A 23,745-nucleotide genomic window follows, 5' to 3' on the forward strand; every position below is an offset into this window, starting at 1 on the left:
TGACAGAAGGACTTTGGGGACACCGACGCTCGGCCCCAAACAGACAGGTGCCTGGAAGGTACCGATTCCCCAGCCGCCGCCCGCCTCCAGCTGCTGGTCTTGCCGCCGCACCTCGCGCGGTGGCTCGTCTGGGGAGGCTCGCAGCCAGGGCTGGCTCCAGGTCTGCAAAATGACGCCCTAGTCCGGGCAGCTGCGACAGCGGCCGAACCCCTCCCCCCCCCCTTCATTCCCAAGCGTCCTCCTCTGCGACCCGGACGCTCCGGGCTGCGGCTGCAGGGAAGGGACCCCCCACTTTCTCTTCCGAGGGGACCCGAGAAACCGTTCCCTGTCTCTCCGACGCGGCGCGCGAAGCGCTCTCCCTGCCCCGCGCACCTAGCCCTCCGGCTCCGCCGGGGCGTCCTCCCAGCCCGGGCGCCGTCCCCAGCTCCGGAGGGCGCTCCCCGCACGGCCCGAGGTTCCCCCCAGCCTGGCCCCGCTCCGTTCCCACCCGCGCCTCCTGGCCGCGGGGCCGCCCCCTCCCCCCCTCCCGGGTGCCCGCCGCCGCGCACGGCCCCCGCCCCTCCCCCCACTTTGGTGGCTGCCCCCCCCCCTTCGCGCCTCCCAGCGCCGCGCGCGCCCCCGCCCGCGTTCCCGGGGCGCCCCCCGCCGCCGAGCGGGCGCGGGTCCCCGGGGAGCGCTCCTTTGTGCGGCCCCGCGCGCTGCGTCAGGGCGGAGTTGCCGCCGCCGCCCGCGCACTCGCCGGCGCACGGGCGGCCCCGGGGGTGGCGGGAAGGGAGGCGGCGAGCGGGAGGAGGGAGCGGCCGCGAGCCCAATCGCTCGGCTCCCCCGCCCGGCCCCGCGCGGCGCCGCCTCCGCCATTGCTGCGCGCGGGAGCGGCCGACGCGGAGGCTCGCGGCGCGCTCGGAGCCAGACCTGCGAGCCGGCGTGGGTGAGTGCGGCCGGCGGGCCCGACCCTTCCGCCCCTTCCGCCCGGGGCGGGGTCCGCGGCCGCCGGGCTCCCCGGCGGGTGGACGGGGACGGGAGGGTGGGAAGGCTCCGCGCGGGGCTCCGGGACGGGGCGCGCCCCCTCCCCGGCCGCGGTGCGCCCCTGCGCTCGGGTCCCGCGGGGGGAGGGGCCGGGACCCCCCCCCCCCCCAGCCCCGCCGGGTCGGCGTCCTCCCGACTCCTCCCCGGGGGCGGGCGAGCTCGCGGTGACTCCCGCCCGGCCCTCCCTCGCAGGCGCTAGCCTCGGGTCTCCCGGAACGATGGTGAAGTTGGGGAACAATTTCGCGGAGAAGGGCACCAAGCAGCCGCTGCTGGAGGATGGCTTCGACACCATCCCCCTGATGACGCCCCTCGATGTCAATCAGCTGCAGTTCCCGCCCCCGGACAAGGTGAGAGCCCCCCGGCACCCCCGCGCCGCCGGGTGCGCACCCCCAAGTCTCGGGCGGCGGCCGCAACAAAAGAGACGCACGGCGGTGCGCTGGCGACGCGAAGTGGGGGCGAGCCCGGGCGGAGGGAGGAAGCCCCCCGGGAGGACGACGTGCCCGCGCGGGATTCCGGATCGGGAGACGTGCTCCCCCCGCCCCCCCCCCCCGCCCCCAGCCTTGGGTGACAGCTCCGTCCTGACCCGGGAGCGCGGTGGGGGAAAGGCCCCTTCTTGATTTTCGTGGGCGTCTTGTCCGAGAGAGGTCCCTGGCGCCACAGCCGCCGCCCCAGCACTGCCTCAGGGTAGCAGGGGGCCGTGGGTCTGGGGTGAGTCTAGGGGCGCGGCTGCCTGCGTGCCTCCCCAGGTGGCGCGGTGTCAGCCTGACTTGCCCCCTCGCGGTGGGGAGGCCCCTCTCTTTGGCCAGATGGACCCTCCTCAGGGGCTGAATTCCCGTCCGCATCCTCTCCGCCGGCCCCTCCCAGACTGGCTGTGGATGCTGCAAGGTGTCCCTTCTTACAGGGAGCCTCCCGCCTCTCTTTGTTCCTTTTGTGAAATCTTCAAGTCGGGGCTCTCTCTGCTCGCCCGGGTATTAGTGTGTGTTAGTGTAGCCGGGGACAATCAATCATTCGTCATCCTTTCCCCAAAGTGGGTTTTCTTTGCTGGATTTGAAGAGTCCCTTTTCTTCAATACAGTATCCAATCAAGTAGTTTCTGTACATCGAGGAGAATATTTTCAAGAGCTAACACTTAAAAAGGTAAACATACAATGTTTAAAAGTCTCCACAATTGTATTGTAAAGCTCAAACCTGAAACGGTAATAAACGGCATCCGTTCTGACCACCTTGCCGCTGCTGAAAAACCACCCTGGCCGCGACTAAGCTCATTCTATTCCCCAAAGTGCGTTTCCTCTTATTGTCTCATTTAGCCCTGGTGAGGACGGTCTGACTCAGGTCTTTGTCTTTTATTCCCGCACGTTGGGGATTGCTGACCACCAGGCGGGGACCGGGAGGGGGGAATATCTCTGCAGCGGTGGGTCCTTCCTTTCTGGAAGATTCCTTCATTCCCATGTGGACTCTTTGACCTACTCAGCTCTCTGGAGTGGTTTCTGTCCCCCCAACTTTATTGTCCGTGTTTTGGGTGGGGGCCAGGGGCAGGATCGTGGCTGGCAGCAGGTGTCTTGAGTTCAAGAGGATCAGCTTGTCGCACCTGTGCACCCAGGCCACGTGGGGCCACTCTAGGGCACTGATGGTCCCCAGGAGCTTGGGGGAGGGGTGGGGCCGGGCTGCCTCAGCTGGGCGGGGGAGTTGGACTTGCGGGCCAGCTCAGCCCGGCCCCACCGCCCCCACCTTCCCCTCCCAGCTCAGCCCAAGAGTGGTGGCAGCCTGTGCCAGGAACGCTGCGTCCTGAGGCAGCACCTCTGTCAGGTGACTCCCGCTGCTCAGCCTGAGCCTCCTCTTGGGCCCTCAGTCTGTTCCATTCCAGAACTGTCTGGCACTCAGTTGACTTATACCAGGGAGGGGGATTTCAGGCAGGTGTGCGATCCATTGGCCAACCTGCTGTGCCGTCCAGAAGTAGCCCAGGTAGGTCTGAAAGAGAACGAGCCTCCCATCCCTGGGGGTGTTCAGACAAAGAGAGGGAGCTGGCAACGATGCTCCAGGGACAGGAATTCTAGCAGGAACCAATGATTAGGCTGGAAGATTTCAGAGGTCACGGATGAGTAGACTGACTCTCAAAGAGTTCACGAGATGTGCCCAAGGTCACGTGGCCGAAGGCCACACTCCTCCCGGATACAGAAGCTTCTGGCAGGCCCTCATGCCCTGCCCTGCTCGGGACCAGACATGTGTCACTCAAGACCTCACTTAACCTGAACAACAGCGCTGTGATGCTCACAGCCAGGGTTCAGGGGGGCGATGTCACCTGTCCCAGGTGACGTGGCTTATGGGGTCAGGGAACGCTGTCAGGGTTCCAGGTGGAATCTGTCCTGAGCATGTGTACTGACTGCTGAGGTGCCCCAGGGACAGCAGTCACGTGGCAGCAACGTCGGGGCATCTCACCGGACGTCTGATGAACGCTCGTCAGGGGCCAGGCACTTGTCTGCATGCTGGACGGGCTTACGTTTCTTTAACGAGCTGACGTTAGGAGGGAACTACCGTTGCCACCCCTGTGGCACAGATGTGGAAATAGAGGGTCTTGTCCAAGGTCGCCTAGTGTGTCAGTGGAAGATGCAGAGGGATCCGGGCTGATAGAATACCGACCGGGCTCCCTCCTCCTCTTTACCGCAGCCTAGTCGGAGACGCCTTGTTCCCACTTGCGGGCCAGGACCCTGAGGTTCTGAGCGGTCAGGCACGTGCTCAAGGTCACACAGCCAGTCAGGTGCGGTTGGGACTTGAGGACAGTAGGGTGATGCGCAGACGCTGCCTCGGAGCCGACTGCCCCTCCCCACGTGGGCGCCCAGGCTGTCACTCCAGGCACGCCCTCCCTCTCAATGTCTGGAGAGCTGTGCACACAGAAAGGAACAAAGAAGAAAGCAGGAGTGTGGCCCTTGGGTCACTTTTCGGGGGCGGCTGGCACGGGCCGCTTTCTCTCCCGATTCCTTCCTGGAGGCTGGCTCCAGGGTCCCGGCTCCCTCGGACAGGGTCTCCAGCTCCTGACTCGCTGGGTCTTCCTAGGTCTGCCTGAGTGTCTCCCCCAAGCTGCGTGCCGCCCTCTCTGGGGGAGGAAGAGCGTGGGGGTCGCTGGCTCTCCGCAGTCCAGCGGCCACTTGTTGGCTTCCGGAAGTGGGGGACCAGGGGCTGGAGACGTGTGAGCTCTCGACGCCTCCCTGCCCGGTGGGGACAGGAGAGGAAACGGTCCCGGCCGCAGGTGTGAGGAAGAGGGGGCCGGGAGCCTGAGGGAGGAGGCTGGAGGGCGGGCCGGGGCTCATCTGAAGCTGGGGGGGCCACAGGGGAAGGGGGTGTACGGGGCAGGGTAGGGCCGGTTTCCTGGGTGCAAATGCCTCTCCCACTTCACGGGGGGGCAGAGGGGAAGAAGAGGAGGGAGACCCTCTGGGGGCCGTTGCAGGGGCAGAAGAGGGAGAGGATCGTGGGGTGGAGACAGCCACGAGGTCGATTTCCTTGCGAGCTGGCTCCTGCTCCTTCCTGCGCCTGGAGGGAAATGGTTAATCCCCTGTTGCCTCACTTTACCCACGGCGTAGAGACCAAGGGAAACCAAGCGCTGTCTCCCGACCACTGGGCTTGCGATATGAGTGGAATGAGCACCGTGTCAGGAGTCCACCCTGCCACCTATCGGCTTAACTCCTCTGCCCCGGAGTTATCATACTTCCCTCCTGGGGCTGCTATCAGGGTTATTAACGGGTAGTTTCTTAGAAGGCCCCGGCACCGAGATTTCCAATCAATGGGGGCTGTCCTCATTCTTTTTGCCAAACACTTGGTGGCCAAACAGCGACTCGACTGCCCTCTTTGTGTCTGGATGCATCTGGCCGCACCCCTGACGCCCTGCTTCTCTGTTTCCCCGACAAGGTGGTGGTGAAAACCAAGACCCAGTATGAGCCCGATCGCAAGAAGGGCAAAGTGCGCCCTCCCAAGATAGCCGAGTTCACCGTCAGCATCACCGAGGGGGTCACCGAGAGGTTTAAGGTGAGTGGCCCCCGACGGGGATTACGCTGCCTTTGTGTCCAGGAGGGGCCCGCCGAGCTGACCCGCGAAGTGACGGGGGTCGGGACAAGACACGGCTCATCTGGCTGACCCCCGCTGTGCAAAACCAGCCCTGTGGCTTTTAAGTTTTCTTCATTTCCTTGCTTTTCCAGAATGACCACACGTAACTTAGTGTTGTTGGGCTTTTTGGGTTTTTTTAGTGTTTGTTTTTCAATTTTAACATACGACTCTTTAAAAAAAAAATTCCAGCATAACTAACACTGTGTTCTGTTAGTCGTGGGTATACGGGTGCAGCGTAGCGGTTGAACAGCTCTGTCCGTTACTCGGTGCTCCTCACGGTAAGTGCTCTCCACCCGCTTCCCCGACTTCACCACCTGCCACCGCCCCTCTGGCCGCCACCGGATCCTTCTCTATAGCCGTGAGTCCAAGGGGAAAACCCACCCCTAAACTCTCTTTTAGACAGCGGTCACCCACGTGGGGAAAATCACTTTCCGGACTTGAAGTCTTTACCTCCAAAGTTCCAGGGAGGAAGCAGACTAACAAAGATAAGGTGGCCTACTCCCCACGTGCAAGACCCGGTTCCGGGCCCCTTACTTGTGCCAGCCGAGCTCAGTGACCCTCCTCCCCAGAGGGCGGTTCTATAACCCATCTTGCAGGTGGGTAAGTTGAGGGCCGGGGCAGTCCCAGCTGTCTGGGGGTCAGCCTCCGTCCTTCACCGGCCCCGGCAGGGTGCGGAGGCACGGGGCTTGGTGGCCAGTGTGGTCTGTGCATGGGCCGTGGAAGCGCTCACTCGTGGAGGGGGGGAGGCCTCTCTCTGGACGGTTCTCTATGGGGAAGAGCTGTTGGAAGGGGCGGGGTTCCAGCCAAGTGGGGGGCGGGGTGGAGCCTCCCCCACAGGCTGGGTGGTCTCTGAGGGTGGGAACAGCTGGGCTGCTTGAGGAGGAAGTTAAGACACTGATCTTCTGGGGACTTGTTCTTTGGGAAACAAGACGTGGTAAAACGGTGCCCGTCACCCAGATTCAAAGGGGTGATTTGAGAGACGCCACTGGGTGGCCTAGACCTTGCAGAGGGGCCGTGGCTGCCTCTCCGTTCACCCCGTGTGGCTGTGTGAGCAGTCTGCTCGTGTCTGGGTGCACAGATGCTCGCACACCCACACTCCCAGCAGTTCCCACAGCACCTCACACACCGTGTGTGGTTCTAGCTCACGAAACCCCGTGGGTGGGTCGCTAGGTGCGAGCGAAGCCCGCAGAGGTGAGGCGGCTCCACGGGGTGACTGGCGAAGCCGGGGTGCGCTGTGACCTTGAGTCCCTCCTTCCCATCGCTCCGGCCTGCCTCGTGGGCTGGAGGGACACTGTGCAAGGCCTGCCTGGCCTGCGGACCCGTCAGAGTGCTCGCCCGTGTTATTTGTCTGCCCCGAGAGGTGGGTGCTTCTAGGAGAGCCCCCTTTCCGGCGGGAACGTTGAGGCGCAGAGAGGCCCACGTCTGTGGTTCCCGCTGGTGCCATAAGGACGGTACGTGGGCTGAGAAGCTCGTCCGGTGGCTCCCGGCTTGGCAGTGTATCTGTGGCTTTAAGCTCATGACCGGGACCAGGTTGGACTGACTCAAGGTCGACGTCTTTTTCCACTCTGGCCAGCCGGCTTAGCAGGTGCCTCATCTGCGGCCACTCACGTGACCTGAGCGGCGCGTGCCCTGGGGATTTGCCGCCTGCCGGCCCAGGCAGAAATGACCTCGGCTTCAAGGTCATCATATCCATCATTCTGATGGCTGACACCACCCGGATATCTGGGTTTCTCATTCTGGATTTGACCTTTGCCCTTCTCAGCCCTGGCGTTTTAGGTCCCCGCGGAGTGGGGTGCAGCGTGGCACCTGAACGGCTACCCGTCGTCTCTTGTGGTCCATTGGGTGCAGGCTCTGTCCCCCAACTCCGGTGCTTTCCCCACATGCTTACCTGCTGTAGGTCCCCAGGTTCCCTGTTTAAGGCACGGGTGACGCACATTGGCCACGAGGGCTTTGGGCAGCCACAGCCGAGCATCTGTGTGGTTACCTGGTGCCCGTTGCCCAGAACCCGAGGGCTCAGAAGATCTGAGCCCGTCCCTGTGGACTGGGCTGTGGTGGCAGGATCCTGTCTCACCTCTGCCTCCTCCTGCTGGGGGATGTCTGAGAAGGTGATGTATACAGCAGGCGCTCAGTAGAGCACTGCACTGCAGTGAGCCCGTCTCTCCGGTGTTCCGCATAAACAGTCCAGGCAAGTCCGTGCGCTTAGCACCTGCCGCCTCCTTAGGGTTCACGACCACCCCGGAGGGGGCGGTGCTCGCCCGTTTCACAGATGAGGTTTTCGAGTCCCAGGTGGTCACCAGGCGGCTGGGGTCCTTCGGACTGGTCTGTTGTCTCCGAGGCCGGTGCCTTTCCACCACACGGCCTGCTAGGCACACCTCCCCATGGGCTCCGCCTTCCAGCTCCTGCCAGTCCCGGCTCAGATACCAGCTCCGCCATGCAGCCTCCGGGGATTAACCTGACCCTCCTGGGGTTCCCATTGCCAAATGTTAGGAGACAGTAGCAGCATCTAAACAGGGAGCCGGACTCCGGGTCAGCAAGTCACCTTCCTCGCTGGCAGCCTCGGGATGTGTGGTGGGCCACGTACCCCCGAGTGTTCTCCAGGGCGAGCATCGTTTTTCTCTGGTCTCTTCCTTTCGTGTCACGTTGTCCAGGCTCCCTTCCGCCCAGGGCCCTCCTCTGAGGGGCCGTTCTTGGGCCATGCTTCTCTAGGTGTGACCAGATGTCCTGGCGAGGTCCAGCAGTGTGGCCTCTCTCTGCCAGCCAGGATGACAGCCCCTCCTCTTTGGGGCTATATACAGGCACGGGAACAGCTTGATGAATCACTGGGTGACTAGCCATGCTGGGGGCCCCAGAGTGCATGGGGACTTGGGGAGATTTCCAGGGTTTTCCCGCCGGACCCTTGCTTGTTGAGTAAGGCAGCTTCCCATGGAGCCCTCTCTCTGGGCTGTATGTGGATGTAAGTCCTTTCCACGTGTCGCCGGTTCCCTCCCGGCCAGGCAGATGACCCCCAAGGTCACGGTCTGGGGCAGATTGCGACCTGAACCGTGTGGCCTGGCCAGCTTGACCGGGAGGCCTGTGGGCCAGACGCTCACAGCTGAAGGACCTGCGTTCTGTGGGCACCTCGGGCTTGCGCCCCGACACTATTCTCAACAGAGAGGGAGAGTTAACCTGGTTCCCCACGCGTCTGCTGTGGGGTCTGCGTGTGAGGGGAGGCCCCCAGTGCACTGTTCCTCTAAGTGTGGTCGGGGGCCGCCTGTGGTAGAATCATCTGAAGTTTGATTCTAGCGGAGGGACCTGGACCCTGGGAATGTGCCTTGTGACGATGAGCTCTCCCGTGGCCCTTCGTGGCTGGAGGTGCATTCTAGCACAAGGGCAGGGCAGGCTCAGGAGGGCCGGCACCTTTCTGAAGTGCTGATGGTGTTCACCGTTCTGGAATGTTCTCCCAGCCTTTTCTTGCCCAATTAGGTGTCTGGCGTCTCTGAGCGGAGCCCACAATAAGGCACGCTCCTCCTGCGACGCATCAGCTGGCCGAGGATTGGGGAGCTTGGGGGGGGGGGGGAAGGCTGACCCGGAGACGGATCTGCGATGGAAGGTTCGGCCTCCACCCTGGGCCGTGCTGGGGGCTCTGTCACAGCTTTGCTTTGGACAGAGCCTCTTCCTCATCCTTTCGGTGACTGGGCGGCTTCTGTGTGGCTCCCAGCCCAGCCACCGCCTCCGTTCTTTTCGTCTCCCTGTGTGAATTGCGGGAATGGAACTGCGTCTTTCAGCTGTTGGAGCAACAAGTAAATAACGTGTCCCCCTTTGTCTCTAATTTGTGCGGTTCGGGAGCGGGGAAGCCGGCTGCTTGGCGCCTCCTCTTTATATACCTTTGGACGGCATCCTTGAGACGAGATGTCTTTTTGGATGTTACTTTATGGTTATCGCTCGGGGATGAATCTCTTGGCTCCCAGGTTGCTAGGCTGGTTGCTAGGTAACCGCTGATGGGGAGAGGGTTTTGTAAGACTCCGCCACACGGGGATTGCTGGATGAATCACCCAGCAGCGGCCAAAAGCCTAGGCTTGTGAAGAGGTTAGTCAAGGAGGGAAGTGCTCGCTTAATTAATTGGAGGTGTATTTATGCGGAGAATAAACACAGGCTGAGATGGTTCTCAAATTAAGTAAACCTAAACATCTTTTCAGTCGCGTGTTCCCCCTCACCCACGCAGGGCGGGGTGTCAGGGTGCGGCTGGGGCTGCTTGCTTAATGCCCCCCTCCCATCTTGGAAGATGGAGGGGCCGTAATTAGATTAAAGGAAGGCTCCGTCAGGGCTCTCCTGAGCCCTTTATGCTCCGTGGCTGCCGCGATGGAGAGCTGTTGACGTTTCTGAGACCCACATGCCTTCTCTTTGTGAGTTAAGGGTTTGGGTGAGCAACCTGCACCCCCTCCCCTGGGGCCGTGTTTCCTCTGGGGCTCCGTGAGATTCCAAGGTCAGCCTTGCACGTGAACGCCTTTCGTGGTCCGTGCAGAGCTGGGAGGATGTCCTAGGAGGAGAGACCGAGTTCGTCTGAATGGCCCCGTGTTGGCGGTGGATCCTACGGTGGGGGCATCCCTTTGCATCCCGTCACAAATGATTCTGTGGGTGGTTGGTACCTTCTTCTCACCTCCTTAATGACCTTGAGCTTCCTGTGCACCCGGCTTGTTTTCCACACTCTCCAGTGATCCCCCGGTGTGTTTCGAGACGCATTTGTTAAATATTTATGAACAGCAACACCATTTCCTTGGCGTTCGGCGGTGGGGGAGGTCTCCAAGCAGTGGCACTGGAGATCCCAGAATTGTTTGGACACCCCCGTAACCTTCAGCCGAGCGTCCCGCGGGACTCGGATGCCAGGTTCTGCGGTGGCAGAGCCCACGGTTTTCTGGCCCAGCTGTCGAGTGGGGGCTTCATCCAGAATCGGATAAGTGGTTTGAGTCATCTTGGAGAGGGGGTGTCTGTGTGTTCACTTTTTTGTCGGTTACCTAAAATATTTAGTGTTGCACATGCTTGAAGATGTCAGGATTCATCCTATTTTTCCAAGATTTTTTTTTTTTTTTTTTTTTTTTTACTGCATTACTCAGCAGAAAACACGTTTCCTTTCCCCTCCCCCCTGAGGGGGGAGGGCAGAGGGAGCAGAGGAGGCAGAACCTAGCAGCCATCGACCCAGAGCCGACTCAGGCGCTGAGTTTTATGAGTGTCATTCCTTTTTGTGTTAGTAACAATCTTGAAGGTTGATCTCACTGGCTTGACTTTGTAGGTGGGGAACGAAGGTCAGAGAGGTTGAGGAGCAGGCGGACGGGCAGCCAGCTAACCGGGGGTGGAAACAGGATTCAGACCCACATCCACCTGCCACCCCAAAGCCCACCAAGCTCTGTCTCCCACACCGGCAGCTGCACAGGACCTGCGGGCCGGCTCTCCCCCACTTTGGATGTCCCAGTCCCACCCCCCCTGAGCAGTGACCTCTCCCAGGGGCCCCCAGCAGGAGAGGAAGCCCCACCTGTAAAATGAGGGTGCTGCCCCGTTCCCCACTGATCCTTAGAGAACTAGGGTGTGGACCAGGGTCTTGTAAGTTGAGTGGCTATATAACTTATGGCCCAGATTGGGACGCTTTTGAGAGTGACCGTGGACACTGCACATTGGGGATGCCAGGGTGGTAACCAGCAGCCAGGACTGTCCTAAGAATCCAGGGTACGTGGTCCCCTCCTTATAAAGTTTGCCCCGAGGCCCACATCTTGTTTGCCATCCATTCCTGGCTGTTCTTTCCAGAAAACATCCCTCAGCTCCGTCTTGCCTCTGGGGCTGGGCTGCCGGGACCTCTGCCCCAGCCTGTGTCTTGCCTGCCTCCTGTCTCTCTCCCTGGCCCATCTTTCCTTAGTGCAGTCAAATCTATGTAACGTAAATTTTATACTTCAAAGTGTTCAGTTCAGTGACATGTGATCTGCATTGTTGCCCAGCCATCACCACTGTGTAGTTCCAGAACATTTCATCACCCCGATAGGAGACCCCCTGCCCATTAGCAGTCACCCCGTTTCCTCACCCTGTCGGCCCTGGGCAGTCACCGATGTACATTCTGTCTCCGGATGTGCCTGTTCTGGACATTTCACATGGATAGAACCATACAACACATGGCCCTCTGTGACCGGCTTCTGTCACCGGTGTGTTTTCACTGATCATCCCTGTCGTAGCAGATGGGTGCCTCATTTCTTCTTCTTTTATTTTCTAATTTTTTTTTAACGTTGATTTATTTTTTGAGAGAGAGAGAGAGAGAGAGAGCGCGCACGAGAGGCAGAGAGAGAGAGAGAGAGGATGGGAGGCACAGAATCCGAAGCAGGCTCCAGACTCCGAGCTGTCAGCACAGAGCCCGACACAGGGCTCGAACCCATGAACCGTGAGATCATGACCTGAGCCGAAGTTGGGCACTTAACTGACTGAGCCACCCAGGCGCCCGCCTCGTTCCTTTTTATGACTAATACTGGGTAGTATGGCTAGACCGTCTGGTTTATCCCTTCATCCACGGATGGGCACTGGGGCCGTTTCCTCCTCTTGGCTGGCGGGAACAGTGTCGCTGTGAACGTTCACATGCAACTTTTGTTTGAACACCTGTTTTCCGTTCTTCTGGGTTTGCACCCGGGAGTGGAGCTGCCGGTTCGCGCGGTGATCTTGTGTCTGACACACCGAGGAGCTGCTGTTTTCTCTGGCAGCTGCACCGCCCCCCAGCCCCCCCAGCAACGTGTGCAAGGCTTCCGGTTTCTGCACATCCCACCGGCACCTGTCATCCTCCGTGCCTTCAATTCTAGCTGTCCTAGCGGCTGCAAGGCAGTGTCTCACTGTGGTTTTGATCTGCATTTCCCGGGGGGCTGATGACGCTGAGTGCTTTTCCCCCCGCGCTGGCTGGCCGTTTGTGCATCTTGTCTGGAGAGGTGTCCGTTCAAGTCCTTTCCCATTTTGAACTGGGTTGCTTTTGTGCTGTTGAGTTGCATTCTGGACACCAGCTCCTCATCAGATCTGTCATTTGCAGATGTTTGCTACTATCTGTGGGTCGCCTTTTCATGTCTTTGCACAAAAACATAATCTGGCACAAAATTTAAACGTTTTGAGGTATGATTTATTTTTTCTTTCGCTGCTTGTGCTTTCGGTGGTACTTCTAAGACACCGTTGACCTCTCCCGGGGGCCCCCAGCAGGAGAGGTGTGCCACCTGCCAAGTCTGAGGTCATGAAGATTTACCTCTGTGTTTTCTTCCAAGAGTTTTATGGCTTTAGCTTTCACATTTAGGTCTTTATTCCGTTTGGAGTTAATTTTTGTGGATGGTGTGGGGTAGGTGTCGAGCTTCGAGCTGCTTCTGTCTGTAGAAAGCCAGTTGTCCCAACACCATTTGTTGAAGTGACTGTTCTTGCCTCCCTGAATGGGCATGGCGACTCGATTCAGAAACCAGTTGATCTTGACGTAGGGTTTAATTTCTAGACTCTCCGTGCCATCCCGTTTATATGGTTATTCTTATGCCAGTACCGCACTGTCCTAATTACTGTAGCTTTGCAGTAAGTTTTGAAATTGGGGAAGATGAGTCCTCCCACTTACTCTTTGCTTTCAAGATTGCTTTCGGCTGTTTGGGATCCCTGTTTTTTTGCGTCTTCCCTGATTTCTTTTAGCAATGTTTTTCCGTTTGCAGAGTTCAAGTCCTTTCCCTTTGGCCGCAGGCAGTAAACGACAGCAGGGCGAGTGCTGCCTGTGACCGTCACCGGTACAGAGCACTGGTGTTTTTGTGTCACGCCGTAGCTGGTGCTTGGATCCCCTCCTTTCTTTGAAATCACAGTATTTCTCAGATCTTGCTTGATGTTGATAAAGAAACAAGTATATATGTATCATCAGTTTATATCTTTTGTGGTCTTCTGACAACAGCGTTTCAGCACGATGGGTTTTCTGCGCCGTCCCAGGTATGGTGTCGTGCGTATCTCGAGCATGATTCGGAGAGGGATCTGTAGCCTTTTCTGGCTCCCGGAGAGTCAGTGGCACAAACACAGCGGACACCCTGTGCTGGGCTGTCCCCTGGTCCCTTGAAGGCCACGGCCCAAGGCACGGTCTGGGCCCCCACGCGGCAAGTGCCGGTGGACACGGCCAGGAGTCCAGCTCCGGTAGAACAGCTGTGATTGCCTCCCACAGTCTCCTGCTCTGGAGCTCTTACTGACAGCTGCACAGAAGTGATACACATTTGGGGGTGATGTAGAATCTGCTTCCTCTCACTCACTCTCGCTCACACGCACGCACACATCGGTGGCGAACGTGTCCTTCAGCTAACTTGGAGCCTCCTAGTGTTGTGAGAAATGGTAACTTGTCACAAAGAGGCGGCTGCCTCCTGGAATTCTGCAAGTGCCCAGGAACCGTCTGGGTTCCTGCTTCTTGATGTGGCAGACAGGGACCTGTGTCACCTGGCTTGGGTCCCCTCCTGCAGGACATGTGATGTGCCAGCCACCCTGGCCGAACGCACTGCGTCCCTTGATGCTCTGGGCTTTGGCACAGCCTTCTTCCTCTGCAAACACGCCTTCCACCCTTGCTGCCCTCATGAGCTCCTCCTCCGAGACCCAAACCCCCCCCCCGCCCCCACGTCTTCCCCAAGCACAGTAGGGATTCCCCTCCTCCTCCTGCCCCCCCCCCCCCCGAGTCGTGATGAGTTCACACCACGCAGCGGAGAGCAGGGCTGATGCGGTGGGGCCAAGGACAAGTCAAGGTAGCCACCTTCTTGAGAATGTCCACCAGCCACCTGGGATTCCGTAGGTGGAAGAAGGCAAGGCCTTGGGGCCCTTTTTTTTTGCCTTTGTAAGCCCCTTCATCCTTAGGAAAAGAAAACAGGACATTAGCATATGACTGTCTCGGTCTGAAGAATATAATCCAGGCTGGACCCATTATCATCATACCATTTTTGTGGGCCAGGGAAAGCGTCCATCGCCAGCACTGGGCCCCGGGGTGCCCAGCAGAGACGACGGCTCTGAAAGAACAGCCCTGCTTCTAAGGAAAGGTGCTTCTCCAGCGCGGGGGCTCCCTGCCCCCCACCCCTGCCCACAGCCCCGCCCGAGCGCAGGCAACAGCAGGCACCGTCCGTCTGGCAGCCCAGGCTCTCCAGGCCTCCAGGAGCCCGTGGGGGGCACAGCAGCCCCGGGGCCCCCCTCCTTCCTGTGTGTGATCGTTTGCTTCACAAAACCCAGACCGACTGGCACCTCTGGCAATGGAACTTGTGCTCCATTTGACGTGGGGATGCTCGGGGTTGGCTCCGGGTGCCCGGGGGCTGCTCCGTAAGTACTCGCTGAGAAGATGGGCCGCCGGCCAGCTGGGTCCAGTGACTCCCTGTCTCCCTCGGCGCGCGCTGGGGCCTTGCGCTCCGGGGGCGTCTGTAACAAAGTGCCACCACCTGGGTGGCTCAGGACAACACGCACGGATTCTCTTACGGTCCTGGGGGGTCAGAAGCCCCGAGTCAGTGTCACTGGGCTGCATCCGGGTGTTGGCGGGTGCTCCCGCTGGGGGGCTCAGTCTCTTGGGCTTTTGGAGCCGCCAGAGCCACGGCCCCCACGCTTCTTGGCTCGTGGCCCCTTCTTCCACCTGGCCCGGCATCCTCCAGTCCCTGCTCTGTCTCCTCTGCTCCCTCCCGTCAGGACGCCTGGGACTTCGCTCACACCCACCCGGATATTCCAGGAGGTGTCCTCGCAGGGGCAGAGTCACTTTTTGCACAGAAGATGATGTGCACAGGTTCCGGGGGTTAGGACCTGGATGTCCTTGGGAGACACCACTCGGCTTACCCAGCCGGTGTGCCCTGGGCCGGTCACCTACGCGTCTGAGCCTCAGCGTCCCCGAGGGTAAAACGCAGCCCATGGTGTTGCCTTCGGGAGCTGTCAGGAGGAGTCCACGAGCCGTGGTTAACCGTGTGCTAAAGCGCAGAGCGTGGTGGCAGTCTCTGGAGCTACCCTTAATACTGGTGTTTCGGCACAGGAGTGCCCAGGCTGGGTGGGGGGAGGGGAGCTCAGCAGCCCTCAGGCTCCAGGAATCCCATGCAGAAGGGGTTCCTCCGTTTACCCCGTCCTCAGCTTAGATTGTGCACAGGAAGTGTCTGGGAAGTTTTAAATGCTACTGAGGTCTAGTCGTTGCCCCCCCCCCCCCCGCCCCCCGTCTTCTGCTGCCTCGCTCTGGGTGGGGTCCTGGTGTTGGGATCCTCAGAGGCTCCTGGGATTCTAACACGGCCATGGTTCCGCCCCTGTTTTTGTGCTCAGGCTGGGCCACTGCACGTGGCTGCTGCTTCGCTGCCTGCGTGTGTCCCTGGGCTCGTCGGACTACCTGGGGGTCTCGTTGGCTCGACTCGAAGGTGCTGCCTTTTCAGCGACCGGGCCTCCGTCACACATCAAGGTGCCAGATGCGATGGTCTCTGAGCATCTTCTGGGTCCCGGTGCTGCAACACCGTGAGGGGATGGGCTTTGTGAAGCAAGGGCTCGCCCTGCCCACCCCCAACTGCCCAGCTGGGGTCTCCTGGGCTCCCCACCGTAAACCCGGGGGCTGGGCTGGCATGGCCACTTCCCGGCGGAGAGGGGTCACGTGCCCTTTCCGGAGTCACGATGCGTGTGGGCCTGGCGGGCCTGGAACCCAGGGCTCTTGACAACCCAGGGCGTTGGACAGCGAGTGGCCAGTTTATCTTCTAGTCAGACTATTCTGGAATTGGTTGAAAGGTGGGGCCGCTGGCGGCTGGGGGCTCCCCAGGATGCTTCTGGTCAGGGTGTGTCGACGTAGGAAACAGCCTAAAGGGTACTCCCGGGAAACGGCTCTAAGTAATTTCACACTTCTTTCTAGAATGTGCCTAGCTGTCTCACGGGAGCAGGGAGGTTGGTGACACTCTCCAAACTGGGACACAGTTTCGTTTCACTTGAAGCACGGAAACAGTAGATGCTGGGCTGTGCGGTGTCCATGCTTGTGCTGCTGGTGCTGGGAGACGCTGGGATGTTCCAGAGCCTTCCTGGAGGGGAGGCAGGGGCCTGGCCAGGGCTTCAAAGGGCGAGGAGGAGAGCCGGTGACCCAACCTGGCGTGCTGGGGAAGGGACAGGGATGGCAGCAGACAGAGAACACCTCAGGGGATGCGAGCCAGCCCTGCCCCCTCCCCCCCCCCCCCCAAACAGCTCCAGCCCTCGGGGCCGCCATGGCAGGTTCACTGCTGGGGGCTTAGCCAGCAGACGGGGCGTGTCTCTGTTCTGAGGGTCAGAAGCCCAGATACGGGTATCGACGGGCACGTGCTCCCTCTGAAGGCTGGAGGGGAGTCCTTCCTTGCCTCTTCTTGGTTTCTGGTGGCTCCTGGCGGCTCTCGGCTTACAGACACGTCCCTCCCACCCTCTATCTTCTCGAGCTTCTCCCTGCACGTAGGTCTCTGTGTCCTGTCTCCCCTTTCATAAGGACACTGTCAAATTGGGTTAGGCCCCACCCTGATGACCTCAACTTAATCACATCTGCAAAGACCCTATTTCCAAATAAGGCCACATTCAAAGGTAGCAGGGTGTAGAACTTCTATATTTTGGGGAGGGGAAGACACAGTTTAACCCATAATGGGCCTCGCACATGAGGCTGACATCTCTTCAGAGCCCTGATCCCTAGTCATTCTCCTGATAAACATGTAAGAGCACGAGGCTTTGTTCCCCGCCTGCAGACATAAGATACGCAGGTGACCTGCTTAGGCACACAGCTGGCAGGTGGCAGAGCCAGGAGCCAATTCTGAGCCGGCTGGGGATCTTTCTGGAAAGGCCCGGGGCTCTCTCCTCAGGCCACGATAACCGCAGGGGTGCCCTATGCCAGGTGGTGAGTAGGAAACCCACATTTCTCTTCCGACCATGGGGCACTTCCCAGGTTTGTGCAGACCCTGGGGCCCAGGAGAGGCTTGGAGTTTGCAGAGGTGTGGGGGAAAGAGCGGGGACAACCCGCAGGGGAAGGGCTTTGCTACACCAGGCGCCACCTCCCGACTGTCCCTGGATTTCTCTGCCTCCCTCCTTTGAGTCTTCCGGGAACCGTCACGTTCGCTTTCCTTGGTTCCGTGGGCTCCTCGGTCATCAGGCCTGGGAATCCTGGTTGCAAGGCCCAGGCCGGGTTCCAAGAGGAGAGTGGTTCCCCACCGAGAGATGGGGCTTATTTTTAAACCTAAACAGATGGGGCGCCGTGAACCAAACACAGTCGCAGCTTCCAAATTCAAGGGACAGGTTAAAGACTGCCTTAGGACGTGAGATCGTGTGTGCGTGCGTATGGATTTTAATTGAGAACTGTTGTACACACACCATTAACTTCAGGAGTGAGACGCAGAGACTCCGTATTTGTACGTGTCGTGAAATGATCACCAAAATGGAGTCCAGGGAACACCATCACCACACAGCTACAGTTTGTGCATGTGATGAGAACTTTCAAGGTTTAATTTCTTAGCCATTTTCAAACATACAACACAGTATTATTATTCTCTATCGTATCCCCAGGACTTACTTACCTTAAAACTAGAAGTTTGTACCTTTGACCACCTTCACCCATTTCGCTTACCCCACCGATCTGGTCGCTGTATCTCCGAGTTTTTTTTTGTTTTGTTTCTAATTTTTTTCAAACATTTTTTTTTAAATGTTTGTTTATTTTTTGAGAGAGAGAGTGCGAACAGGGGAGGGGCAGAGAGAGAGGGAGACATGGAATCTGAAGCAGGCTCCAGGCGCTGAGCCATCAGCACGGAGCCCGATGCAGGGCTCGAACCCATGAACTGTGAGATCGTTAACCTGAGGCGAAGTGGGAGGCCCAACCAACTGAGCCACCCAGGGGCCCCACCCGAGCTTGTTTTTTTTGTTTCAGATTCCACACAGAGGTGAGCTCATAAGGTACTTGTCTTTCTCTTCGTTTAGCATAATGCCCTCAAGGTCCATCCTTGTTGTCGCAAAGGACAGGATTTCCTTCTTTTTCTGGCTGAATACTACTCCATTGTGTGTGTGTGTGTGCAACACGCACACACACACACACCACCTTTTCTTCACCCTCTCGTCCATCCATGGACACTTAGGTTGCTTCCGCGTCTTGGCTGCTGTGGATAAGGCGGATATGAAAACGGTGTATTTGTACCGACTGTTTGGGTCCCTGCTTTCACTTCTTTAGGGTATGTACCCCGAAACAGAATTGCCGGATCACACAGCAAGTCTGGTGTTAACTGGCGGAGGAGATGCCATACTGTCCTCCAGAGTGGCCGCACCGGTTTGCTTTTCTACCAGTGCTCAAGGCTTCCTGTTTCTCTGCATCCTCTCTGGCACTTGCTGTCTCTTATCTTTTTCGTAACAGCCATTCAGACAGGTGTGAGGGGTCGCTCCCTGCGGTTTTGATTCCCTGGTGATCGACGTCGAGCACCTTTTCACGGTCCTGTGGTCCATCCACAGGTCTCCTTTGGAAAAATGTCTGTTCAGATGCTCTGCCCATTTAAAAAGTTAGATTGTTTGGGTTTTGGCCATTAGATTGTAGGAGTTCTTACATATTTTGGATTCTTGCCCCTTGTCAGATTTTTGACTTGTAAGTATTTTCTCCCACACAGGAGGTTGGCGTTTCCATTTTGTTGATGGTGTCCTTTGCTGTGCAGAAGCTTTTTGGCGTGATCTAGTCCCACTCATTTATTGTTGCCTGTGTTTGCCTTTGCTTTTGGGGTCAGATTTAAAAAATCATCGCCAAGACCAGTGTCAAGGAGCCTTAACCTTCTAGGAGTTTTATGGTTACAGGTCATATGTCTTTAACTGCTTTTGAGTTAGTTTTTGTGTATTATGTAAGAAAGCGGTCCAGTTGCATTCTTTCGCATGTGCCTCTCCAATTTTCCCAACACCATTTATTGAAGAGACTGTCCTTTCTCCGGTGTATGTTCTTGCCTCCTTTGTTGTAAGTCAGTTGACTATGTGTGGGTTTATGTCTGGGTTCTCCGTTCTGTTTTTATGCCAGTACCAGACTGTTTTGATTGCTGTTGCCTTGTAATATAGTTTGAAATCAGGGAGCAGGATACGTCCAGATTTGTTCTTTCTCAAGATTGCTTTGCTTATTCGGGGTCTTTTGTGGTTCCATCCAGATTTGAAGATTGTTCTATTTCTGTGAAAAATGCCACTGGGACGTTGACAGGGGATTGCATTGAATCTGTAGATTGCTCTGTGCAATGTGAACAATATTAATTCTCCCCAACCATGAACACAGACTACCTTTCCATTATTTGTGTCTTCACATTCTTTCATCAGTGTCTTAAAGTTTTCAAGGCACAGAGCTTTCACCTCCTTGTTAAATCTATCCCAAGGTATTTGATTCTTTTAAATGGAAATACAGATGAGATCGTTTTCTTTTTTAGGTAGTTTGCTGTTTATGTATAGAAACACTACAGCTCTGTATTTTGTGTCCTACAAATTTGTTGAATTGTTGATTAGTTCTGAGAGTGATTTGGTGGAGTCCTTAAAGTTTTCTATGTATAATGTCATGTCGTCATACAAAGGGTGATAGTTTTACTCCTTCCTTTCCAATTTGGGTGCCTTTTATTTTTCTCAGGTGCTGTGGTGAGGACTTCAATACTATCTTGAACAGAAGTGGTGAGAGTCAACATCCTTGTCTCATTCCTGATCTTAGAGGGAAAGCTTTTAGCTTTACACCATTATGACGTTAGCTGTGGGCTTGTCCTGTGTGGCCTTTATTACGTTGAGGCGTGTTCCCTCTATACCCACTGTGTTTTTATCGTAAGTGGATATTGAATTTTGTCAAATGCTTTTTCTCCATATGCTGAGATGATCATGTGTTTTTTATCCTTCGTTTTATTCATGTGATGTATCACATCGTGGGTGCTGAAGGTGCCTGCCTCCCTGGAATCGGTGTACCCTCTTATGCTCTGTGATCCTTTTAATACATTATTGAATTCAGTCTAATACTTTGTTGAGCAGATAATACTCTTTTTAAAAATTTTTTTTAATGTTTATTTTTGAGAGAGAGAGTAAGTGTGAGTTAGGGAGGGGCAGAGAGAGAGGGAGACAGAGAATCCGAAGCAGGCCCCAGGCTCTGAGCTATCAGCACGGAGCCCGACGCAGGGCTCGAACTCATGAACTATGAGATCATGACCTGAGCCAAAGTCGGATGCTCAACCCGCTGAGCCACCCAGGTGCCCCGATTTTATTTTACTTTTTTTTTTTTTTTTTTTAAATATTTTTTTTTTTTCAACGTTTATTTATTTTTGGGACAGAGAGAGACAGAGCATGAACGGGGGAGGGGCAGAGAGAGAGGGAGACACAGAATTGGAAACAGGCTCCAGGCTCTGAGCCATCAGCCCAGAGCCTGACGCGGGGCTCGAACTCACGGGCTGCGAGATCGTGACCTGGCTGAAGTCGGACGCTTAACCGACTGCGCCACCCAGGCGCCCCTACTTTTTAAAAAAAAATTTTTTTTTCTATGTTTATTTATTTTTGGGACAGAGAGAGACAGAGCATGAACGGGGGAGGGGCAGAGAGAGAGGGAGACACAGAATCGGAAACAGGCTCCAGGCTCTGAGCCATCAGCCCAGAGCCTGATGCGGGGCTCGAACTCACGGACCGCGAGATCGTGACCTGGCTGAAGTCGGACGCTTAACCGACTGCGCCACCCAGGCGCCCCTTTATTTTACTTTTTAAAGGGTTTGTTTGTTTGTTTACTTTATTTATCAGAGAGTGAGCATGAGTGCGGAAAGGACAGGGAGTGAGGGAGGGAGAATTGGAAGCAGGCTCCACGCTGTTAGTACAGAGCCCAACATGGGGTTTGAACCCACGAACTATGAGATTGTGACCTGAGCTGAAGTCAAGACGCTCAACCAACTGAGCCCCCGGCCACCCCCTCCGGGCGCCCCGAGGAGATAACATTCTAACAGGGCCTCTTAACCTCTTGTGTGCTGTGCTCTGGACTTCTTGGAACGATGTTTTCAAATGCCCAAAATAAAACACGAAGGCTTGTGAAGGAAACCAGTTCTGTCAAACGCAGCTCTTCTCACCGACCACCCTGGCAGAAGCAGCAGCTGCTCTCGACCTCGCGGAGCCCCCCGAGCTGCCCCCAGGGGCTGCCAGCAGATGGCTGGGTCCCGGGCAGGGCAGGTGCGGCTGAGCAGCAGCCTGGGTGAGCGTGGGGCGGGGGGCGGGGGGGCCCTCGGGAAGGACAGGGCGCGGGCGTGAGGGGGGCCCTGTGGCCTGGACCGTGAGCCGGGCCGCCCGCGCAGGCGCGACAGTGGGGACGGGGCAGCGGCCAGGGCAGACGCGTCCTTCCGCAGCGCCCGCCGTCCTCAGGAGCACCGCGCGTGTCTGTAGCCCTCCCGCCAGGCCTGGGAGCCGGGTCCTCTCGTTGCCCCTGGTGGGCAGGAGCCTGTCCCAGGTGTCGCCAGAGGCAAGGCGGCTCTTGCCGGAAAGCCTAGGTGTCCCGGCCGCCGCCCCCCCCCCCCCCCCCCCCATCCGCCTGTGCGGATCTGACCTCCTTCAGCTCCGCGCCCTGCCGCCTCTGGCCTCCCTGGGCCGTCTGGGGTCTGAGGCTGCGTTCTTGCCGTGTAGTGCAGTCACCACCGGAACCCAGTGGCCTTTCCTACGGGCACTTTGAGCCCCGAAGCACCTGTGACTTCATCTCCCGTCCCTGTGTCAGGCACGGGCTCCACGTGCAACACAGGCTGTCCAGGCAGGCGGAGGGCCTCTGACCCTTAGGGTGACAGCCCTGATGGTCCAGATGAGGGGGTCGCGAGGTCACGGGAAGAAGGGACTTGGGGGGCAGAGAATGGGGATGGGTGGGACTTAGGGATGGGCAGGAAGGGCCTCAGGGAAGGGGATGCGGAGATTTCTTGGCTGCCTGGGGCTTGAGGGGCTGTTCCCTGAACAAGGGGACACAGGGGACAAGTGTCCCGGCTGCAGTGAGTGGGAGGTGGGAGCAGTGGGGAGGCGGTGGCCGGGTTGGGCGTGTGGGAGAAGGGAGAAGTCTGGGCACCCCTGGGCCCCAGGGCGTGGGAGCCACCTGGAGCGTGACGAGTGTCAGCACCGCGCCAGGAAGGCACAGTGGGCTGCACCCTTCACCTCCGTGCCGCCCAGCACTAGACTGGGCCGGGTCCAGCCAAGGCCGAGTTGCAGGCCTCAGAAGGACTCTGAAGGCTGGGGATGGAGCCTGGGAAATGGAGGTAGGGCCCAGCGATGGGGAAACGCTCGCCGTGGTAGTTCCTACCGTTCCTCGTGGGCATCTGTCCAGTTCATTCCTCCCTCGTATCCTCATGGCAACTGGGAGGTGGGGAAGTGTCGTCTTGTGTCACAGGCGAGGGGCCTGGGGACCAGAGAGGTTCGGGGGCTTCCGCGTGGCACGGCACAGCCCAGCAGTCAGACCAGGGCCGTGGTGCCTGGGGCGGGCGTAGGGGACCGCATGGGGCTGGTGACTTCGGTTCACAGCCGGGCCAGTGTTTGTCCGTCTGTCCTCCAGGTGAGCGGGCAGTGCGTACCAACTTCCCCCACACATCCCGTGAGGCCCAGCGCCACCCTTCGCTTTCCCAGATGGAGAGCTTGTACGGTAACTGAGGCCCCGCGGTGTCGGGGGACCCGGGCACGGGTCCCCTGAGGCCAGGACAGGGCTCGCCCCTGGGCCTCTTGTGCAGCCTCAGGAAGCGGCACAGCTGTGCCCGCCGTGCCCCCAGGGGGAGGGGGGCTGCTCTGTGCCAGCACCCAGGGCCGCGTGGCTCTGAACCTGTCCCCCTCCTCAGGAGCCTCAGAGTCCTCTGTAACCGGGTGGGGAGGGGCAGCCCGTCAGCAGGAAGGCTCCCGCTCCCCCGAGCTGACCGGCCGTGCCTTTGCACATCCTTTTAGCCTCCGGATGTGCTCTGCCCCTGCCAGGGGGCTCCCAGCAGCCAGGTGAGCACCTCCAGTGCCCGGACCTGGTGTCGCGTTGTCCCCTATGCCCTGTGTCCTCCCGCGGGGGCCGGATCGCCCGCTGTTCTGTCACACGTCGATCTGCAAATGTCAGAGGAGCACACGCTCCGTGACGGCGAGCACCACACCTGGGCTCGTGGGGACTGCCCTCTGAGGAGGGACACAATTAACCGAGCATGCGGGAAACTTGAGGGCAGAGGTGATGGGGGCCCCCGAGATCCTGTCTTTCCTGCCTAGCTGGTCCCAGCTCCCGAGGGCAGGGCTGGGGCCCCAGGCGCAGGAGGCATCTGAACAGCTGGTGGCTGCCGCGTCCCCTCAGTAACTGGCAGCAGGCAGAAAGTGTCCGTGACGCTTGATCATCCCTGTACCCGAGCTCTCCCCACAGGGCCTGGAATCCTAAAAACGGGTCACTTAAAATAACGGTGGCGTGTGGAGATCGTGAAAAACGCAGACGGTACCAAACGTCCAGTGAAGCGTGATGCAGCTGAAGCCTTCCTGGGGCTTTTCCAGCTGCGTCCCTCCAGAGACTGTCTCTCGTCTGTCCGGCCGCCCCACACGTGGTCCTCGCAGCCACCCTGACGGGCCCCCCTCTGCCCACAGGTCTCCGTGCTGGTCCTCTTTGCCCTGGCCTTCCTCACCTGCGTCGTCTTCCTGGTCGTCTACAAGGTGTACAAATATGACCGTGCCTGCCCCGACGGCTTCGTCCTCAAGGTAAGGC

General features: G+C 58.3%; 1 protein-coding gene across 1 annotated transcript in view; it reads left to right on the plus strand.

Annotated features, from left to right (window-relative positions):
- The first annotated feature begins 750 nt into the window (after window positions 1–750).
- Window positions 751–23,745, plus strand: part of NSG1 (neuronal vesicle trafficking associated 1) — a 31,148-nt gene continuing 8,153 nt past the window's right edge. The window contains exons 1-4 of the mRNA XM_045474572.1: window positions 751–928; window positions 1,219–1,373; window positions 4,926–5,042; window positions 23,628–23,738. Of these exons, the coding sequence (XP_045330528.1) occupies window positions 1,245–1,373; window positions 4,926–5,042; window positions 23,628–23,738 (357 nt within the window). The 5' untranslated portion in view covers window positions 751–928; window positions 1,219–1,244. The remainder of the gene's footprint in view (window positions 929–1,218; window positions 1,374–4,925; window positions 5,043–23,627; window positions 23,739–23,745) is intronic.

The sequence above is a fragment of the Leopardus geoffroyi genome, chromosome B1 (assembly GCF_018350155.1).
Source record: "Leopardus geoffroyi isolate Oge1 chromosome B1, O.geoffroyi_Oge1_pat1.0, whole genome shotgun sequence".
Lineage (NCBI taxonomy): Eukaryota > Metazoa > Chordata > Mammalia > Carnivora > Felidae > Leopardus > Leopardus geoffroyi.